The sequence below is a fragment of the Lipotes vexillifer genome, unplaced genomic scaffold (genome assembly GCF_000442215.2).
Source record: "Lipotes vexillifer unplaced genomic scaffold, Lipotes_vexillifer_v1.1 scaffold564, whole genome shotgun sequence".
Classification (NCBI taxonomy): domain Eukaryota; kingdom Metazoa; phylum Chordata; class Mammalia; order Artiodactyla; family Lipotidae; genus Lipotes; species Lipotes vexillifer.
Genome location: NW_006787829.1, coordinates 2,889,908 through 2,912,142, shown reverse-complemented (window position 1 = coordinate 2,912,142; position 22,235 = coordinate 2,889,908). Strand labels below are relative to the sequence as shown.

Here is a 22,235-nt window from a genome sequence, read left to right as displayed (position 1 = left end):
ATTCCTGCTTTCAGAAACTCGTGGATTTTTTTCATAAAACTGAAATTTGATATAAGTGCTCAGCACAATTGTAAGTCAGATATAGCTATAGATAAAATATATTCCCAGTGTAAAAGTCAAAGTCTAATATGATTTTCTAACCTGTCTGTGAAATAAATACCCTTTGGAGTATTTTTTTTTTTTTTAGATATTTAAAAAAAATTTTTATTTTATATTGGAGTATAGTTGAATAACAATGTTGTGTTAGTTTCCGGTGTACAGCAAAGTGATTCAGTTATACATACACATGTATCTATTCTTTTTCAAATTCTTTTCCCATTTAGGTTATTACAGAATATTGCGTAGAGTTCCCTATGCGAAACAGTAGGTCCTTGTTGGTTATTTTAAATACAGTGGTGTGTATATGTCAATCCCAAACCCCCAATTTATCCCTCCCCCCAACCTTTCCCCTTTGGTAACCATAAGTCTGTTGTCTGAGGCTGTGAATCTGTTTCTCTTTTGTAAATAAGTTCATTTGCATAATTTTTTTAGATTCTGCATATATTTGTCTTTGTCGGTCTGACTTACTTCACTTAGTATGATAATTTCTAGGTCCATACATGTTGCTGCAAATGGCATTATTTCATTCTTTTTAATGGCTGAGTAATATTCCAGTGTATAAATATACCACATCTTCTTTACCCATTCATCTGTCAATGGACATTTAGGTCTTCCATGTCTTGGCTATTGTAAATAGCACTGCAGTAAACATTGGGGTGCATGTATCCTTTAGAACAATGGTTTTTCTCTGGATATATGCCCAGGAGTGGGATTGCTGGATCATATGGTAGCTCTATTCTTAGTTTTTTTTTTCTTTTGCAGTACGTGGGCCTCTCACTGTTGTGGCCTTTCCAGTTGCAGAGCACAGACTCCGGATGCACAGGCTCAGCGGCCTTGGCTCACAGGTCCAGCCGCTCTGTGGCATGTGGGATCTTCCCGGACCGGGGCACGAACCCGTGTCCCCTGCATTGGCAGGCAGACTCTCAACCACTGCGCCACCAGGGAAGCCCTATTCTTAGTTTTTTAAGGAACCTCCATACTGTTCTCCATATTGGTTGTACCAGTTTACATTCCCACCAACTGTGTAGGAGGGTTCCCTTTTCTCCACACCCTCTCCAGCTCTTATTGTTTATAAACTTTGATGATGGCCATTCTGACTGGTGTGAGGTGATATCTCATTGTAGTTTTGATTAGCATTTCTCTAATAATTAGTGATGATGAGCATCTTTTCATGTGCCTTTTGGCCATCTCTTTGTCTTTGGAGAAATGTCTATTTAGGTCTTCTGAGCATCTTTTGATTGAGTTGTAAAAATACTAATACTCAAGCCTCATCTCCAGTAGCCGAGTCAATTTCTATGGGTGGAGCCTGTGCGTGAGTATTTTTTAAAAACTTTTCAAATGATTCTAATGTCTAGTGAAATATCAGAACCACTGGTCTAATGAGAAAAGACTGCCACCATTGAGACTCAAATTCATAACTTTGGTCCCCACTGAACACATGTGTTTACTGTAACAGATTTTACTAGTAGAGCATAAATGAAATGGCTTGCTACAGAAATGAGGCTTAGTCCATTGTAGTCTACCTGTAGCATTGTAATGTGCAAAACAAATTGATGTCTTCTAGTTTTGAGAGAAATTCAAAAGATAAAAAATCACTTAAACAGATGGAAAGAATAGGTACTATTGAGCACTGTAAGTTCACTCTCAAGGTGCTAGTGTTTTGCTAAATGAATTGTCTGTGTGGCTTCACACTTAGCAATTATCACCTTATTGCTGCTTATTTATTATTACTGCTTATACAGCTAATTCTGGCCTCACATTTTAATGCTTCTGGTGTCAAAAAGGGGAATCTTTTCAAAAGTCTGATATCATCAGCAATGATGAATGTGAGAGACACTGTTTAAACCTACAGAACATTAATTATCTAAATTAACAGCTGATTTTTTAAGCAAGCCTTTATTTGGAAGGACACAGGAATTCGTTCCCAGCCCGAAATATATTTTGGTGAAATCTCATTAATTTACACCCTGCTAATTTTAAGATTGTGAGAATAGCGACAGACTGAAATTCACATTTATCTAAGGAAAAGATCTGGTGTTTCAGGTTAAGATTAAAAAAAAATAATAAAGAGGCCGGCTTCATATGGGGACACAAGCGGTAACCACAGACCCAGGATCTGAACTGAACTGTAAAAACCAGCCCAGTTCATTTAATTTTAATTACTTCCTAACCTCTGTGTTAGATGTTAGAATATACTTGAGTGAGTTCTTCCCAAGAAGAGGTTTACAGTATGGCTGGGGATAGTCCAACATAAATGTCTGAAGTTAAATATAGCAAAATAAATGTCAAGATGGTGGTTTTTACAGGATGCAGTGGAAACAGGTGGCCATGTTTCTTTTCCTTCCAGTGCTTAAGGGCTCTTTGTAATTATGCGTTTAATTATTTGTTGTCTGACACCCCAACTGGAATATATGGGCAAGGATCAGCACAGTCTGTGCCTCTAACTGGGCCAGCATTAGTAGAGTGGTCTCAGGTGCCCCTAAAATCAAGACATCATAGCACTACAACATGAACAGAGGTCTTGCATCCTTGTACCTGTATGCAGCTAATTTAAATCCTTCTAATAATTTTGCTCCACTTTCTGTGGATAATTTGAAGGGTACCATTTCCTGCAATCATTCTTCATGATCTTGCTCTTCCTTCACTTTACCAACCACCTAAATTGTCTCTGATGGAGTTCAGAACAGGCCAACCCAGAATGTGCCACTCTGGCATGTGGATTATTTTTAGCTGAAAACAATCAAGGCCCATAAGACTCAAAGGTTCTTCAAAGGAAGAACCTTTGAACTCCACTTACTGTCTAAAAGAATTTGCTATCTAGGGCTTCCCTGGTGGCGCAGTGGTTGAGAGTCCGCCTGCCGATGCAGGGGACACGGGTTCGTGCCCCGGTCCGGGAGGATCCCACATGCCGCGGAGCGGCTGGGCCCGTGAGCCATGGCCGCTGGGCCTGCGCGTCCGGAGCCTGTGCTCTGCAATGGGAGAGACCACAACAGTGAGAGGCCCGCGTACCGCAAAAATTTAACATTTATACACTTTCCAATGTTCAATATAATCATAAAATAAAAATTAGAAAATAAGGTAGAAAATTGAGTAAAAAAAAAAAAAAAAAAAAAAAAAAAAAGATTAGTGTTTTAAGTTTCTGGTGGGTCATTTCAAAGAGAACATTCAGGGACAATTTTTTTTTTTTTTCTGCTCTAATTGGAATATTCTTTTCATGAAAAAAATCATAATTGAGCTTAATGCTAAAGCATTTCAAATAATGTTCCAGTAAGATAAAAATAAAACAAGGGACATTTTATTGTGTCAAAGGAAATAAAACTCTTTCTCAAAATTTTCTTATATGGAATATATAAGGAGAAAGAGTGACATCTTTAGGGTATTAATATTGTGTTATAAAAAAAATGTCAAGAGTGGAATTACACTTTTAGATTTACATGCTTTTTAACTTTCTAAAATAATAATCATGACATTTGAACTTCTGTCTTTTTTAAAGATTTGTCAGGTAGGTCATTTATTACAAGACATTTCAGTTACCTAACTAATATGAAAACTTAAATATTTTTTAGTGTTGCTCAACTGGAATTATTAAAAAAGGTATGACTACTTGTATTTAAACACTCAGAACTCTAAGGCTATGAAATTCTTATGAGTCATTTTCCCTTCATGCTATAATAAATTAAGAACTTTTGAAGTTTAAAAAGATATATATGCAAGATCTATAACTATTCATTTGTGTGGTTCTGCTGTAGTTGGAAAATCAGATGATAAACTGCACACAATTAGACGTATTTAAATTTGTAATTTGATGCATTTCACACTCAATGAGTATAAATGCAAGACTAAAATTTATGTTGGCACAAATTATGAAGAAATATTCAACAAACAGTTATAGTCATCTCCTAAAGATATAAGATTTATGTTCTTACTATATCTTCACATATTATTGCTTTAATTAGCAGAAAATATTTTATTTTTGGTTAAAGTTATAGATTAAAAAAACCCACCAGATTCTGGTGGGCTTTTTTGTGTTGTTGTTGTTGTTTGTTTCAAGTATTTACCTGATTAATTTAAGAAAGCGAAAAGTATAGTTCTGTCACTTCTCGGTAATGGCACATTTGATTGGAAGCAATCACTTTTTGAGAGTTAAATTAGTGCATTGAATGACTGAATTGTATGTTCCATCATATTTCAGAATACAATGGGACAGGACTCTATCAACAGTAGAAGGGTAGAGCAGAGTAAGAGAGTTGAGATCCAGAACTTGATCTAGAGGCTGGGATGGAGGGAAGCCAGAGCCAGGATGTCAACTCTAGATTGAAACCCTTTTGGTAGAGAGTCTACACCAGAGAAATCCAAAATGAGTGTTCTAGGCATGATTCTGAAGAATCCAGGTGTAGTCTTTGAAGGTGGTGTATTGTACAGTCATCAGCATCCATCATAAAATGCACTTGCAGTCATTCGGATGGAGTTCTAAGGAAGAACTCTTGTTCTGAAGGAGAAGACTGTAGTGATTCAATCAGGGTCCCAGGTGACAGGATCTTGGTGCTGCCCCAGCCTGGGGGAGGGGCAATGCAGTCAGTGTGTAGCTGTTGCTCTCACCTTCCCCCTCAGTCTATCTTGTCTCTGGGGTGCAGGCGACTGCCTCAGCCTCCTTCCTGTGTTCTAGGATTCTCCCAGTGATGCCTTGTCCGTGAGTAGTTGCTAGTTGTTCTTCCTGTGTTGGGGAGTGAAGTCAAAAACAACCTCTGTCACCATCTTGGCAATGTCACTCCTCTATTCTTCTGGACTCTATTACTGAGTACAGTATCCCAAATGAAAACTTTCAGCACCTTGCACTCTCAGTTCCTCAAATTCTTCTTTTCCAATTATCTTGTCCTTCTCTCGACTTTACCAACCTGCTCCCAAGGTCACACTGCAGATATTATCTTCACCAATTACTAGACTTTCTTCAGGGTCTCAAACTCTCCAAACATACTCTTATCTTTCCGGTTTACTTTCTTCAGTACCAAGTACTACAAAACTTCAACCCCTTGGGGCATATAATCTATTGATGATACTGCTTTTTCACTGTCACTTATCCACTTCCATTTCTGATTTCACTCCTTGTCCATAAATGTGATGTCTCTACATTATAATCCCTTCACTGCATATACCTTAATTTCCTTGCCCCCATATCCTTTGTAGACATTCACTTGTAAAACTCAAGCTCTGCTTCATCATTAAATGCAAGCTTCTGCTTCATCAGCTATGCATGTGGCACTAAAGAACCTAGTGCTATGGTAACAGGTCTTGGTTTATATTCATGATCACTAGTCTCAAGTAGCATCTTAGAATTCCAGCATTAACTTTTCTAAATGACTGTTTCACTTCCTATCTCTATTCTAATCCCTCCTCACTCCTCCATACTCTCAGATGATAATCTTTCTTCTGAATTTACTGAGAAACAAAAGCAAACAGGAATGTGGAATACAGAATATTTACACACTCTCACCATCACATCTACCAAATTAGCTCTATCAGTTGGAACCATTATATTCTGCTTACATATCTGATACTATGGATGAAATTTCTCAGTTCCTATCTGTGGTCAGCCTATACATATGAAACATACACAAGTATATATATATATATTCATGTGTATATACACATACATGTATATTTAAATATTTTATATATAAAGTATTGTAAATGAACTGACTTCCTTTAAGTACACATTCCATTTTTGCTATTATTAAACTCCCTTTACAGTTAAAAAAAAAAAAAACCTGAAAGAAATATATTAACTTCTTATCTTCACAACCTTCATTCTGTTTCTAATCACAGCAGTGATACTTCTGACCACTGCCTCTTTACCAATGGAAAAGTCCTCAAGGCCACAAATGTGCTCCATACTTTACAAGCCAGTGCTCCATTCTTGGGCTTCATCTTTCTCAAAATATCATAATAATTTGACACAATCAGTCCCATTCTTAAAGTAACGTACTCTCTAGGCGTCTAGAAAAATCAGTGTTTTCTTTGGGTTTCACCTTCTTCTGCCCTTCTTTTTTTAAAATTTTTTTTATTTATCTATTTTTATTTTATTTTTATTTTTTTTTTGCGGTATGCGGGCCTCTCACTGCTGTGGCCTCTCCCGTCGCGGAGCACAGGCTCCGGACGCGCAGGCTCAGCGGCCATGGCTCACGGGCCCAGCCGCTCGGCGGCACGTGGGATCCTCCCGGACCGGGGCACGAACCCGCGTCCCTTGCATCAGCAGGCGGACTCCCAACCACTGCGCCACCAGGGAAGCCCCTTCTGCCCTTCTTGATCTCAATCTTGATTTCTCTTCACGTCTTCAGTTCTATATGTGTGAGTGTCTTATCCTTTCATTTATTCTGTGCCTACCTACACTCGCTCCAAAGGTGATATCTTCAAACCTCAGGGCTTTAGATGCCATCTATATGCTGACAACTCTCAACTTTATATCTTTAAGCCCACTTCTCTAGCTGTCCCATTACTCAGGCCAAACAATTATTTTTAACTCCTCTCTTTCTCACTTAATCCATATTAAATCAATCCTCACATTCTTTAAGTCCTATATTCCTAACATATCACAAAATGACCGCTAATCACCACCCTCATGACTGCCAGCCTTGCTCAAGATGACATTATCTTTTGTCTGTTCGACACTAATGCAAGATGTTAATAACAGGGGAAACTGGGGTGGGGATGTGTGTGGGGCAGGCATAGGGACTACATGAGGACTCTTTACTTTCCCCTCAATTTTTATGTAAATCTAAAACTGCTCTAGAAAATAAAGTCTATTAAAATCCCTAAAAATCTTACATGCTAAAAGTCTATTAAGTCTGTAATCAGTTAAACGTTTCTAGTGGTATAACATTTAACTTCAGTATCTATACTACTGAACAAATTGCATTTCCTTTTCATTACTAAGTAAACAAAATTAAATACTTTATAGCATATTGTCTGTTAGCAGAATATGGTCTTCTTTGGAAAAAACCCTCAGTTTATACAGTGTCTTCCAAAGGAGAAATATAATTGCCTTCCTAAATGTAGGACAAGTAGGGCTGTCTTTTATGCAAGTACAGTAATTATAGTGGTATATCCTATAGTGATGGCAACTTTTCACAAAATTCCCTGAATAACAAAAAGTAAACAAATAGCCCAGGACTTTCTGAATTGTAGTTTTTAGCTAATGCAACATTTTTTTTGATGTTTACAGTTTATTTTTAAAACTAGAGGTCTCTATTACATAAAATATCTATTGTCATTTTAATGTAGAATATTTAAGGTATTAATAGTTAAATCAGTTTATGTTTAACCAAACTGAGGAAAACTTGGAACTCCAAGGAGTTGCATGATCTTTATTTCACAAAGTAGCTGTACAAAGTCTTACATTGGCCTGTCTGCGTGGGATGTACTCACTTGATGACCTAGGTATGACGGGCAAAATGGACGTGTTGAGGGGGAAAAAAAAAAAGGCAGTAAATACCTTGTTGGATGACCAATAGCATTCAGGAATTTTTCCAGTACATTTCCCACTTCATTAATTTATATGCATTCAGGGCATGTCGGTTTGCTTTCATTTATTTGCTTACCTAATAGTTCTTTATCAGGAGGCTAAATGTGCTAGAACTTGCACACTATTAGTGGAAGCAATCTCCATTATTTACAGATATTCTTAGATGAATTGGGCAGCAGCATTCCAAGCTGGTAACTTTTAAAGCATGTATTGCTGTGTGATATTCTAAATGTGAGAAGCCGCCATTCTCCATCGGGTTGGATAATGTGCTTCCTCATTTATATATGTAACCTATACACGAGGAGGTTTGAGTCAGATATTTGAGAATATTTTTCATACTGTTTCTAGAAACTTCTAGCCAAGTGCAAAGTAAACCAATCGTGTTTGAACTCATCCAACTTAGAAAGTGCTTCATTGGGAAAATGTTCTTTAAACCAGCAGTTCTCAACTCTGAAGGTCCTAGACAATTTTTCTGGAGGTCTGTGAGGTCAAAACTGCTTTCATAATAACTTAAAGATGTGTTTCACCCTTTTTACTATATTGACTTTGTTTTGATAGTACAAAATAAATGGCGGGTAAATCTGTTTACCATTGGTCTAGTGACTCAGATGGTGGGCAGTGATTATGTTCAAAGAAAGGTGCAAGGAAATATTTTGAAATTTTGGAATCTGAACGTTATTCTAGTGAAAGAATGCTTACTACTGTCTCATTGGTTTTCATATGTACAGAATTAGAATTCTGTCTTAAGATATGTGCTCTACATATCTGTTTTCCATCTTTATTCCATCAGCACTAAGTCTCCTTTGACTTTCATAATATTACTAAGGCTATGATGGCAGTGATGCATTGCAGTTAAAGTGTGCCAGCTTTATTCTACTTACTATTTAGGGGAAGAAATATTTTCTTCATATTTCAATACTGTATAAATTTTGTAAATCATGACTACATTTCCATTTACTTATTCCTTGCTGTTATTTAAAATAGATTTTTCCCTATCATCACTGTTAAGCTAAGTTGATCATAAACATTTTCTACTAGGAAATATGTAAAACAAAACACTTAAATATTTTTCTGTATTTTAAAACACTTATCCTACTGTGTCATTAACTTTTTCTCTTATATTAAGCCATCCAGCTACTGCTATAACGGTAGATTATTTTACATGACAGTCATCAAAATTATTCAGAGGAAATTAATCAAAGTTTCTTGGTGAAGAGATTTCTGGAATGATATGGCTGTTGGTTCAGTTACAAAATAACCAAGATTATAATAGACAGTTGCAGAAGTTTGGAACTCAGAAGCTTAAATATAATTCAACAAATAACGAGGTGTCCATTTCTGTTTCAGAAACATTTTGAGAAACATTGCACTTTTGGAATCTCTTGTAGTTCTTTGAAACTTCCATTAGAAGTGGCCGATAACCATGTTTATAGATTATGCATGCAGAAATTCATTCCCAAGTCAGTTTGCATCTTCTCTTTAAAGGAAGAGTATAATATTTTAATTATAAAGTTTTCTATTTGAATCTTATTCAGTTAAAGAAGGATTTTGTTCCGTCTTAACTTTCCACCCCAGGAAAGCAACCCATATAAATGCAGTTAGGTGCCTATAAGTGAAAACAGTTTCATTCATGGAGAAGTTGCAGGGTAAGTAACTTCCACTCCATATGCTTTTGTCATTTTGGAAAATTGTAATCTGGAAAGATATTTGTATGATAGAGGAAAACATTTCTTCCTTTTATCATTATAATTATCCCTTTTATCATTATAGTCCTTTTCAAACACTTGAAGGTTCTCTTCTGAATAAAAACTGATTATTACACTATGATGTCTTCCCTATCCTCTGCGGGAAATTAAGCACTAGTCCTTTGATTTATCAGTCAAAAAATATCACTTGTTTCCCCTTCTCTTAACATACATATCTTACTGTATTTTTGTAGTCTGCTTATTTATGAAACATATTTTTGAAGACTTTTTCTTTTCTAGTTATTCTTTTCATGAATTTTATTTTGAAATAACATTGTATCTCTTTCTAATTTTGGCTATCTAATTCTTGTTTTAATAAGAGCTTGAGCCTTAGCTGTAATCAATTAAAAGTAATTACTGGTTTTTAAGTATTCTGTTAGTTTCTAACTTGTTTTTCTTTGTGCTTTTTTAGATACAAGTCATGTGGTTTTTAATAAGATTTCCATTTTCTATGTTTTATAAAGGTTTCACCACATATTTGTAGAAACAGATTTTTCTGACTCACTAGCAGGTTGTCACCTGTGTAGATGGCCTATAGGGTGGCAGGCACTGTCTTAATACCTAGGCTGAATTGCTAGAGTCCAGAGCCATGTGGAAGAGTTTCCAAATCCTGTTATAATAAATAAAATTGAGTAGTTTTGTACTGAATATTCTTGTTCTTATTGTTTACATTCCTCTAAGAGTTTTACAATTCTAATCACATTTCATCTTTGCATTTCTGTAACTGATGTTTCTGCAATTTCCTTTTCTTTTGGTTAAAATAACGAGGAATAACAGTATTTTTATACCCATGTTCAACATTAGTTGGAGATTAAGCCTGGCGATTCAAGACCTGTGATAAAAGATTAAAACTTGGGACAAAAATGGCAATTTCATTTCTTTCATTAAGTTTCATGATGCTGGAATTCACTCCAATATCCAAGGCAAAGAGGCACATAGCCCAGTGCTCTTACAAAGCTTCCTTCTGAAAGCAGACATCTGTTGTGTGTTAATTGAGTAAAATAAAACAGGGAAGGAAGGATTGTTTGTTCCCTGGGTACTTTATTAGTGTTCTCTACTATTCAGATTCTCAAAGAGGAAAGTGGGAAATATATACATCATGGTGCTGATCAAATACAAGAGCTGTTGTCATGAAAATTAATATTATTTGACAATGTTTTGTCTTCCTTTGATGTTAGACAAGATATTATTATTCTCTGCGCAAACACTTTAGCTTATTGGTCAGGTTAATGCAGCTTGAAGTCAGTTTTAGTAAAGATCAATATCAAAACCTTTGTGAGATACCAGTTACAAGTTAAATACACTTAGTGTTTTCTCACACATCTTGATGAGACTTTTCTACTCTATGGAAATAGATGCCCTATAGTTGTCTGTAATTTGGATAAAATTAACAACACCAATTAAGTGTCCCTTATCAAGAAACCACACCATAAACACTTGTAATATTGCTGCCCCAGGTGATCCAATGGAATCCTGAAGTGTTCTCTCAACTACAAATTTGTCACATAATATCATAGCTTTGATTCTACAGTTGCTATGGTACCCTGAACAAATACTCAGTATTAGTCTCTCAGGACATAAATTAAGAATCATCAATATTGTAGGATATCAGGTGCTTAGCTCCCACTGACCATGATGCTGGTTTAATTTATTGAAAAGAAAAGAAAAGTAACTCTGAGCTGAAATAAACTGTTTAACAGAATGCTTTGTATATAAATAAATAGTCACATAAGATTATCTAGGTCAATACATGTTAAAGCAGTGCCAATAATTGTTAGACTTATTAAGGCATCAAGTCCATCCAATTCTTGAATATTTCACAAGTTCATTATATAGAGATAAAGCAATGAAATATTCTAGATTCAAGTGATACTATTAAGATAACATTCTTAAGAGCTCTGGAATCCTTGGATATATTCAATTGGCTTAATTCTATTGTAGATACCCTAGAATTAATTTTGATTTGGCTTAATATATAAATATTATAGCAACTGAAATGTATGCCATATTTACTCTTATTGTGTTTATTTTAACGTCTTTATTGAGACCTAATTCATATACACTTTTAAAGTGTTCAATTCATTGGTTTCTAGTAAGATAGAGTTGTCCCACAATTACTACAATCTAAGTTTAAAACATTTTCGTTATCTCAAAAGAGGAAACACAAACCCATTATCAGTCATTCTCCATTCTCCCTATACCCCCAGCCCTTGGCAATCACTAGCCTACTTTCTATCTCTGTGGAGTTACCTATTTTAGAACAGGTAACTCCTATTCTATAGATGCTATTCTATAGAATCTATAGAATATATGGCCTTTTGTGACTGGCTTCTTTCACTTAGTATAGTGTCTTCAAGGTTCATCCATATTGTAGCATAGATCAATACTTCATTCTTTGTATGGCCAAATAATAGTGCGTTGCATGGATATACCACATTTTTTCTTCATTTTTCAGTTGATGAGTATTTGGGTTATTGGGTTGTTACACTCCTTGTCTACTATGAATAATGCTGTTATGAACATTCATTTACAAGCTTTGTATAGATGTTTTTATTTCCCTTGGATTGCTGGATCATATGGTAACTCTGTTAACTTTTTTTTTTTTATTGGGGTATCGTTGTTTTACAATGTTGTGTTTCTATTGTACAGTGGAGTTCCCTGTGCTATATAGCAGGTTCTCATTAGTTATCTATTTTATACATATTGGTGTATATATATCAATCCCAATCTCCCAGTTCTTCCCATGCCCCCCTTCCCCACTTGGTGTTCAAATGTTTGTTGTCTGTGTGTCTATTTCTGCCTTGCACCAAACTCTTTTCCACAGTGGCTGTACCATTTTACATTCTCACAAGCAATGTCTGAGGGTTCCAATTTCTCTGCATTCTCACCACCACTTGTCAGAGTTCATCTTTTTTATTACAGCCAACCTCGTGGAGGTGAAGTCGTACCTTATTGTGGTTTTGATCTGAATTTCCTTAATGACTAATAATGCTAATCCTGTTTTCATGTACTAGTTGGCTATTTGTATATTTTCTTGGGAACAACTTATTCAGATTCTTTGTCCATTTTTTAAAAAATATTGAGTTGTGTTTTTTGTATATTCTGGATATAAATCCCTACTCAAATACATGATTTGCAAATATTTTCTCTCAATACATATATTGTCTTTTCAACTTGATAGTTTCATTTGAAGCATAAAACTTTTAGAAATAATTTTAATCAAGTCCAATTTGTTTATTTTTTCTTTTGTTGCTTGTGCTCTGCAGTTCTGTGTAAAAAACATCGACTATTTCAGTGTCATGAAGATTTACTCCCATGTTTTCTTAGAGTTTTATACTTTTAGATATATTTAGGTCTATGATTCATTTTGAGTTAATTTTTATAAATGAGATGAGCATAATTCAAAATTATGCTTGTGGATATCTAATTGTCCTGGAACTATGTGTTGAAAAGATAATTCTTTGCCTCACTGAAGTATCTTGATACCCATATCAAAATCCAGCTGACCCTGGACTCTTGATAGACATTTAGGTCAATGGAATCAAAGTGTATCCTTCTGCCAGTAAAGCATTGTCTTGATTACTACAGTTTTAGTTAAGTATTGAAATCAGGAAGTGTCAGTTCTCCAGATTTATTCTTCTCTTGTAATTCTTCTCTGAGAATGTTGAGCTTCATCACAGATTTAACCATATGTGTTCCCAAAGAGAAGGAAATGCTGGCACTAAAGTACAGCTACTTGGAAAATTATTCTGGGTTGGTTTTGTTTTGTTTTTGTTTTTTTTGTTTTTTTGGTCACTAAGATGACAATAAAACCTTTGGGGAAATAATTGATTCACATCATTGGGAATGTAATTTTTATCATTCATTCACTGTAAGGTCCACTTAGAGAAAACTGTCTCCAGGTTTCCCAAAAGAGTTTCCTGAAAATGGGAGTCTCTCAAATCTGAACCATGTGTCATTCTTTATTGAATTACTCAGTTGAACTACTCACTTAAAAGCAAACTTATTCCTTTTGCTCTGAAGAATTTAATTCTGTCATTCGGCTGAGATGTAGTACTTTCATTAACCCTATATAATAATTGCACTGTTACCTTAGCTCATTAGAAAATTTATAGTTTAGTATATTATTTCAGCAATTACATTTATGCCCTGCTTATTACTTGTTTAACATTTCTTAAACATTTTAACAATTGTCTGGTAGGCAATAAATCTACTCACTTTATGTGGAAAGTACTTGGAAGAAATTTAGTAGCCAGTTTTATGAAAGGCCTGTGAAATTCAGTGACATATGTATTTAAAAAGAAGGCCAGTAAGGAAACTGATAAATAATTCTGGCAAATCACACCTATTATCATGGATTACAAGACCACAGAACATTTAGTATTCTGCTAAAGTGAGATCACATTTTAATTTTGAATACCTTAGTAAGAATTAGCTGGAGTCACTGAATATAAGTCATCCAATAATTTCCATATAGGTAGCAATAAGATATTATATTTAGTAACTTGAAGTTAATTCTGACATTGAAATATATGTATAATCATGTAACACATGCTATATACTTAGCAAACTTCTCAAAAGGCAACCACTTTCTATCAGAGACCACCAGGAAATTTTAGTAAAATGTTCCTGTTGATCTTAATGATTTTTTTTTTTAGGTGAAGAGCATATTGTGGTATAATCCTTAATGAAATGGTTCACAATATTTCAGTTCCAATTAAAAATATCTGGAAAATTAGTCTGTACTAATTATTTAAAGTCAGCAAGTTGTCATGCCCACTTATTCCTTACAAAGGCTCTACATTACATGAGTCGGGTTTAGGGAATTTGTGAACAGGACACTTATCTGAATTTGTGCCATCTTTCCTCATTACCTTAATCAAATTACAAACTGCAGAGATTATAAAGACACCCCACTGTGGATGCCCTAGAGCAGAGTTGGAGCAGGTGGGCCAGAAAGAGTTGCCAGAATACCCAACGCTAAACATGTCACTTCAATTTCTGTGACATGGGTCCCGCTCAATTGCTAATGGAAAGATGTATCAAAACTGATTATCAATGGTTTCCAGCTAGATTTAGGTAAGGATATATGTAATAAAAATGGGTTTACATGCTATTGTCTGCATCACCTAACAGGCTTTCCTTTTCTAGTCTTTCCTTTGTCATTTTATTTTCCTTTCTTTTCAATGATGGAGATTAACATTTTCCAGGAATTGCAAGTCCTTTTTAGCTGAAGTCATTGTCTTCATACTACCAAGTCTTAGACGATAGCTGGACCTTATTATGCTGCCAGTTTGATCAGATTATAATATATGGTGTAAACATTTTTCTTGAATCATAAATTTTTGGGAATCTACCCAGATTTCAGCCAGACTGGCCAGGGCCTTACCAGAGTAGCAATAGGAACAAAGCAGTTATTCTGTGCTCAACAATAAGTATTGAACTGAATTTATCTGGCATATGAAAGTTTTAGGATACTATGGATATAGAATTTGCAAATTATGGTCTTCTTTCTTGGCATAGATATTTAACAAAAGTGGAAGGGCATCTGTTGCTTTAGCCTACCCAACATTATTCTTTTTTTTAAACATGCAAAGACTATTCTAAGCACTTGAAATCTATACATGAATAAAATGAATATCCCTTCTGCATGGAATTTGCATTCCAGTGGAGAGACACGGAGACAATTTATATATGAATCATATGACTGCTGGAAAAAAAACTGGTGTTCTTGCTTTGGGTGCAGGTTACAATGTTAAATATGCTGTCTGGCCTCAGATTTGAATAAATACATGGAAAATGTTAATGAAAGTTAATCATTCAGATAACTGTTGAAAGAAGGTTCCAGGCAGAAGGAACAGTCAGTACAAAGCCCCTGATGGGAAGGATCAAGTAGAGAAAGAAACAGGAAGATATATGAGAGCACCATGTATTTTTCTTTTAATTTATTTATTTTTGGCTGTGTTGGGTCTTTGTTGCTGCGCGTGGGCTCTTCTCTAATTGCATTGAGCGGGGCCTTCTCATTGCGGTGGCTCCTCTTGTTGCAGAGCATGTGCTCTAGGCGTGCAGGCTTCAGTAGTTGTGGCTCGTGGGCTCTAGAGCGCAGGCTCAGTAGTTGTGGCGCATGGGCTTAGTTGCTCCACAGCATGTGGGATCTTCCTGGACCAGGGCTCGAACCTGTGTCCTCTGCATTGGCAGGTGGATTCTAACCACTGCGCCGCCAGGGAAGTTGCAGCACCGTGTATTGATGAAACTGTGTGTGTCCTTGAGTAGGTGAACGAGCATGGGATCTGGTGCACAAGTGGGAACAGGGAAAGTTAAAGTGTGGTGTGTGTGTGTGTGTGTGTGTCTGCAGCACTTTCAAGAACCTCACAGCCTGTGAGAGAGACGATGACTATTACAATTTAGTTTGATAAGCTTAAGATCAAGGGTAAAGGTAAACAACAGAGATAGCAGAGTATTTGTTTTTAATGTGAAGAGGCTTTTATTTGCTTTTCACAACCTAAATGCCTAAGAATACACTAAATGTCACAAGACCTTCATCAACAGTTCATTCCTTACTTAATATCAATTTATAACTGTGAATGAGGAAAATAAAAGTTTTTATTTGGTAAAGATTTTGGTTTCTTAAATTAAAAAAAATTTTTTACTTTTTAAAAAATTTTATATTGGAGTATATTTGACTTAAATGTTGTTTCTGGTGTACAGCAGTGATTTAGTTATACATGTATCTATTCTTTTTCAGATTCTTTTCCCATATAGGTTATTACAGAGTACTGAGTAGAGTTCCTTGTGCTCTACAGTAGGTCCTTGTTGATTATCTGTTTTATATATAATAGTATGTATAGGTTAATCCCAACCTCCTAATTTATCCCTCCTTCTGACATGGGGCTCAGAACTCTCACTCCTGTGGGAGAATCTGTGTGATATAATTATTTTCCAGTTTGTGGGTCACCCACCCGGCGGGTATGGGATTTGTTTGTATCATGAATGCATGCCTCCTGCCATCTCGCTGTGGCTTCTTCTCTGCCTTTAGAAGTAGAGTATCTTTTCTGGCAGGTTCCAGTCCTTTGTTGTCAATAGTTATTCAGCAGTTAGTTGTGATTTTGGTGTTTTTGTGAGAGGAAGTGAGCTCAGGTCCTTCTACTCCACCATTTTGTCTGGGGATTGGAAAATAAAAACTTACTTTGTTCCAGATCAACCTTGACAAGTTCACGTGGCCTTGGGTCCCTCTTAGGGAAGGATGGACCTTTGCCTTTACCCCAGTCCTATTTGTTCTTGAAGGTTGTAAGGAAAGAGAGGCACTTTTGAAGACACTGGATCAACAGCAATCCAAGCGGCACAGACCTCTGAGAGAGGATCCAGATTCTCTTGGTCCCTTTCCTATTTGTCCAGATTAATGCTAGAGCCGGTGGAGTATCGTCCCACCAGTAGCAAAGAGTCACTTCACTCTCCCCAAGCCCTTCTTCCCCATAGGCCTCGCTGCAGGTAAGGCCTGCAGATTCCTCTCCTTCAGCCGCCTCAGAATCTGTTCTGTCTTCCCCTCCACCTGCCAGGACCTTCCGACTCCATGACTCTGTGGCTGCATCCACTGCAGCCCGGCCTAAGCTCCACAGCAGAGAATTTAAGAAAAGCTGCATCATTTGGGCCAGGGTAATAGTACTGACCTCTATTCAGTGTGTTCCAAGGGCCAGCAGCATCAGTATCACCTGGCAACTTGAGAAATGGAAAAATCATGAATCCTGCTTGACACCCACTGAGTCATTATTGGCATTTTAACAAGATCCTAAGGTGATTCATAGAATGTTAAAGTTTAAGAAGCCTGTTTTTAAGGTGATTCATAGAATGTTAAAGTTTAAGAAGCCTGTTTTAAAGGATTTTTTTTTTTTTTTGGCGGTACGTGGGCCTCTCACTGCTGTGGCCTCTCCCGTCGCGGAGCACAGGCTCTGGACGCGCAGGCCCAGGGGCCATGGCCCACGGGCCCAGCCGCTCCGCAGCAAGCGGGATCCTCCCACACCGGGGCACGAACCTGCATCCCCAGCATCGGCAGGCAGACCCTGAACCACTGTGCCACCAGGGAAGCCCCTATACATGGTTTACTTTAAGTCAGTAGTTTTCCTGTGGGTTCTTCCCGGACCGGGTCACGAACCTGTGTCCCCTGCATCGGCAGGCGGACTCTCAACCACTGTGCCACCAGGGAAGCCCTTAAAGGGTTTTAGGAGTAGAGTCGTAGTCCATTGCATAGAGAAGAGAGAATGTGAGCAAAGGCATGGGGAAAGAAAGAAAATGAGCATGACTGCCACCCTACCCACCCTGTTGTGGGCTAAAAATACAAAAAGCTCAGGGCTGCTGGAGAACAAAAGAAAACCTGGGATTACCCTGGTAGGTAATATGAGAGAGAATAATGGGAGGAGGGTTTATGTGCTCATCTGGGCACTGGGAGCTCTTGAGGGGCTCGTCAAGTGGGGAGATAAGATCAGAATTGGATGTTAGCCAAATCTCCAAGATGCGGTCTGAATTACACCTTGGGCATTTTCAACATCCTTAACACAAATTTAGAAAATATAACACTTCCACCGGTATTTTGTATCATTTTGGTTTTTTTCTTTGTATGTTATTTTACATAAGAAATGTCATGCCTTACTCAATATTGTGAGCCTTTTTTCCAGAGTTAAATATCATAAAATAGCTTTATGAATTCTAATTAAACATCTTAATGTCTGCAGAATGTTCTGTCAGAGTGATGGATTATAATTCAACATAAAACTTTCAGTAATCATTCAGGTCAGTTTGACTTTTTCATGAACATAATGAAAGAGTTTTTATGTGTCTGATATTATTTTTCAGACATTTCAATACAAGAATTTTTAAAAATATGAATGTTAAAACTTTTGGTATACATTTCCAAAATGCATTACAAAATTTATTTACTCCAGTTATTCCAATTTCAAATATAATAAATAACTTAAGTATCATATTCTACTTAAACTCTGCTGTTCTTATAGTTGTACCAAACTATTCCTTAAAATACCTGTCTGTAATTAAGCTTTCCAAGTAGTTACCATATATCCCATATTGGTATTCCTATATTAAAATCCCAAGTGATAGAAAAGCTGAAAATTTATAAATTGAAGAAAAAGTACAAAAAGGTAACATTTCTCATTCGTTAAGTAAATGATTTGGGAACTGCCCTTGGTAATGCCAAATAGGTGGGTTTTTTCCGAGTAGATATTTGAAAGAAAATGAAAATGTGAAATAATCTGACATTCCAGAATAATTAGTCAATCATTATTAGCCTATTACCTTATTCTTCTAATTTTTATCCTCATAGAAAATTAATCTTTAATGAGGCATGAACGTTGAGCATCCTGATTCCTCCCCAAATAATGAAATTGGATGCAAGACTGTATCTGAAGAAGCAAAATTAGTCTGGATGCCTGGCCTACTAGAATTTTATAAGAACTTTTAAGTAATATATATACAGACATGTTTGTACTTAATAACTATTTGTGTAACATCTAGCAAAATAGACAACACTTGATTTGAATAACGATGTAAAATATGATTAAGTCCAACATAAGCCTAATATATTAACAAATACATGGTACACTAACTGCAGAAAAATTAGAACTAGAGACATGTAGAATAGCTGTAAAAAAATTTCTGGTTCAACATTTATCTATATAAAGCAGAAACTAGGAAAAGTGAGGTCCACAAAAACCTGCACAGGTTAGATAAGGGAGAACTTTGATGGTAAGAAAGTAAACTTGGATTATGTATATAAAAGTAATTTGGTTAGGTGTATATATAAACTTAAGAATTGTGGATGTCAAAAAAAGTATGTATTACTAAAAATGTCTGAATGTTTGACATCTAGAAATAAAAATATTTGAGCGTTAATTTTGATACACCTTAACAATGTTTACTTCATGGGCACAAGTAATTGATGAAAAAGGTTTATAGAATGGTGAGGGTATGAAGAGAAATAGCTTTTTTCTCCTGGAAAATAATAATGCCAACTCAACTCTATATAATTCTTTCTAATGTTTAAAATGATTTAACTTGAATAACACTGACCAAGAGATCAGAGAACTGGGATTCATTTTCATATTTAGCAGTAATTTGACTTTGCACAAGGCGAGGAAGATTTGATTATCCTTACAGTTTTATTAAATACGGAAATTATTAACCTTATTTTACTATAGTGCCATAGCTCAGCAGTCTGCTTGGAGAGGCAAGATTTTTGTCTTGAAGCTGCATATACATGGTAATTTCCACAAAATTTTGAAATATTCAATTGGAGGAATATGGTTGCTAGATATTGTTGTGAGGAAGAGAAGACACTAAAACTATCTAAACCTACCCCATGGAACCTCCACTCAGGCTAAACAACTTGGCAACTTAATTAAACTCCTATTGAAATGTGTTTGTATATAGAAAAAATAAAATTGGAGATCTACCTCACATCATGTACAAAAATTAACTCCATCTTGATCTAGGACTTAAATGACAAATACAACACTTTAACAAATTTTAGTTGAAAATACAGATTAATACTTCCCTAAGCTTTGCAGAGGGAAATACTTTTTAGCATTATTAAATACATCCTAACTGCAAAAATAATTGATACATTTTGCTTAATAAAATGACTATTATTCATCCAAAGAGCTCTTAAATAAAATGGAAAAAATAAGTTATAAACTTGATAACACTTGCTGAAGATACTTGGAACGCTTACAACTGACAAAGTGTTAGTATCGAGATTATAACATAAACATGTACAGATAAAAAAGAAAATAAAGAGCTCCAAATAGAGTAATGAGCAGAAGACCTGAATAGGAACAAAAGAAGAAAATCATTGAGCCAATAAAAATATAAAGATGTATCAACCATAATCTATTGATCAAGGATTGGCAAAAGTTTTAATATCTCACACCACCAAGTGTTGGCGAAGATATGCTCAAACAGGATCCCATCTAACTGCCTTTGGGAGGTAAGTTAGTAAATCATTTTTGGGAGACATTTTAGCATTATCCTGAAAAATTAAACATTAAAAAATATAACTTGGCAATTCTCCTCCTACGTATGTCTCCAGAGACTACTTTGCACAAATGCATCAGGACATCTACACAAGAGGGTTCAGAGCAGCTCAAGCCTGCAAACAGTCTAATACTTATGGACAGGAGGGTGGTGTACTGTCATGGCACCATCATGCAGTACGATCTGGTAAACCAGAACAAAGAGGCTACAGTGAGTCACCAATACGGATGAGGATGAGTCTTAGCAGTTGAATTAAAAAAGAAAGTATTCGAAGATTACATAGAGCATGATACCCAATTTTTTTATGTTTAAGTTAAAAACTAAAAGAATACATTTTAAAGAATATTTCTATTTGTACCATTATGTGTGTATGTCTATATAAGTGTACATATATACACTTAGCATATGTATATGCACACATATATGCTATACTTAAATACACACATGCAAATATGTACAACTATTTTCAAAATCTTGAGAATAATAAGGTAGGGGAGCCCAGGTTAGAAACGGGGGAGGAGTGCCTAGATAAGATTTTGTCAAATTCTAGACTCCATGTAGACGTTTATTTTATTACTGACTATATGGACTAATTCTATAATTAAAAATAAGTATTCCTACACATTCATGGGTATATACAAAAAAGAATGTGTCATGCAAAAAACTTGCTTTTAAAAGGATTTTCTTATTTCAATCATCTTACCCGAGGCATTTGTCTATCTTTCAGCTTGATGATTTCCTGAATCAGATCCATAAGCTCCAGAGATCTTTGGATGAACAGAAAGAAAGAAATGAAAACTTGGAACTTAAACTCAGGCACTTACAAAGCTGGTAATTATTTCACAAAAATATGTCAAATTCAAGATCGAGATCTTAGATAGGGAAATCTTGATGTCCTTTTTTCCTCATTTTCTTAACAAAAATAATGTTATAGATATTTAACTAGAAATATTAGAAGAAAATTACAGGCACTCAGTACTTATACTTATGGGCTTCTTGGCTCTTATTGTTTTTCCCCCCAATAAATGTTACATGTTATGACAAAAACAATTTAAATATCATTTAAAAGCAACTCTAGTTCCAAAGGTGTAAAATTTCTGAAAGGCAAAAGGAGCTTTCAGAATACATTTCACAAACTGAAAGGTTTATAATACCTGCAAGAAAACAGAAGTTGTAAACCATACAGTTTGCTGGGTAGTTGAATAGAGAATCACTGTACTTAAGAAAAAGTAATGGTTTAAGTAACTGATAGACATTAAACACATATTCACAATCTATGTGGTAAGGGTGGCATGTTGTGTGAAAAATGTTTTTACCCCAGAGAGGTAACAATAAATTTGGTATAATTCTTCATACAAGGCAAAAGTGGACAGAGGTGTCAAACACTATGATTTTCACTATAAAGAGACTGAAGGAGCTAAGATTTGCACTCCAGTTGATATGAATACTCTCAAAGTAATAGATCACCTGTGACTGAAGTTAAGGAAAAGCAACAAGCACCTCAGAAACTAAGGGCTTTTGACTTTTATCTGGATAGACATTTTGCAGTAAAGTCATAGAAAAGCCCTCCAGCACTGGCAAGTACAATAGTATCTAGATATAAATCAGGTGGAAATAAAGCTATTATTTCCTTTGAGTTGGATGAAACAAAAGCAAAGTATAAAATTGTACATAGAGGAATATTTGAGGCCTTTTTATATAGTATAGTTTACTGCTTCATATTTATGTTTAGATAAAGAAATTTACCTTAAGAAGAGACCCTCTATAATCCTACTTGTAAAACTTAACTCAGTCAGTAATATACCTCGTCTTCCTCCTTTCCCATTAGTGCA

The 22,235-nt window shown here is 35.7% G+C and overlaps 1 protein-coding gene across 1 annotated transcript in view; it reads left to right on the top strand.

Moving 5' to 3' along the window:
- The window catches only part of CCDC102B (coiled-coil domain containing 102B), a 187,596-nt gene extending 166,358 nt beyond the window's left edge, over positions 1-21,238 (top strand). The window contains exon 7 of the mRNA XM_007460867.1: positions 21,131-21,238. Coding sequence (XP_007460929.1) covers positions 21,131-21,238 — 108 coding nt within the window. The remainder of the gene's footprint in view (positions 1-21,130) is intronic.
- Positions 21,239-22,235: the final 997 nt, after the last annotated feature.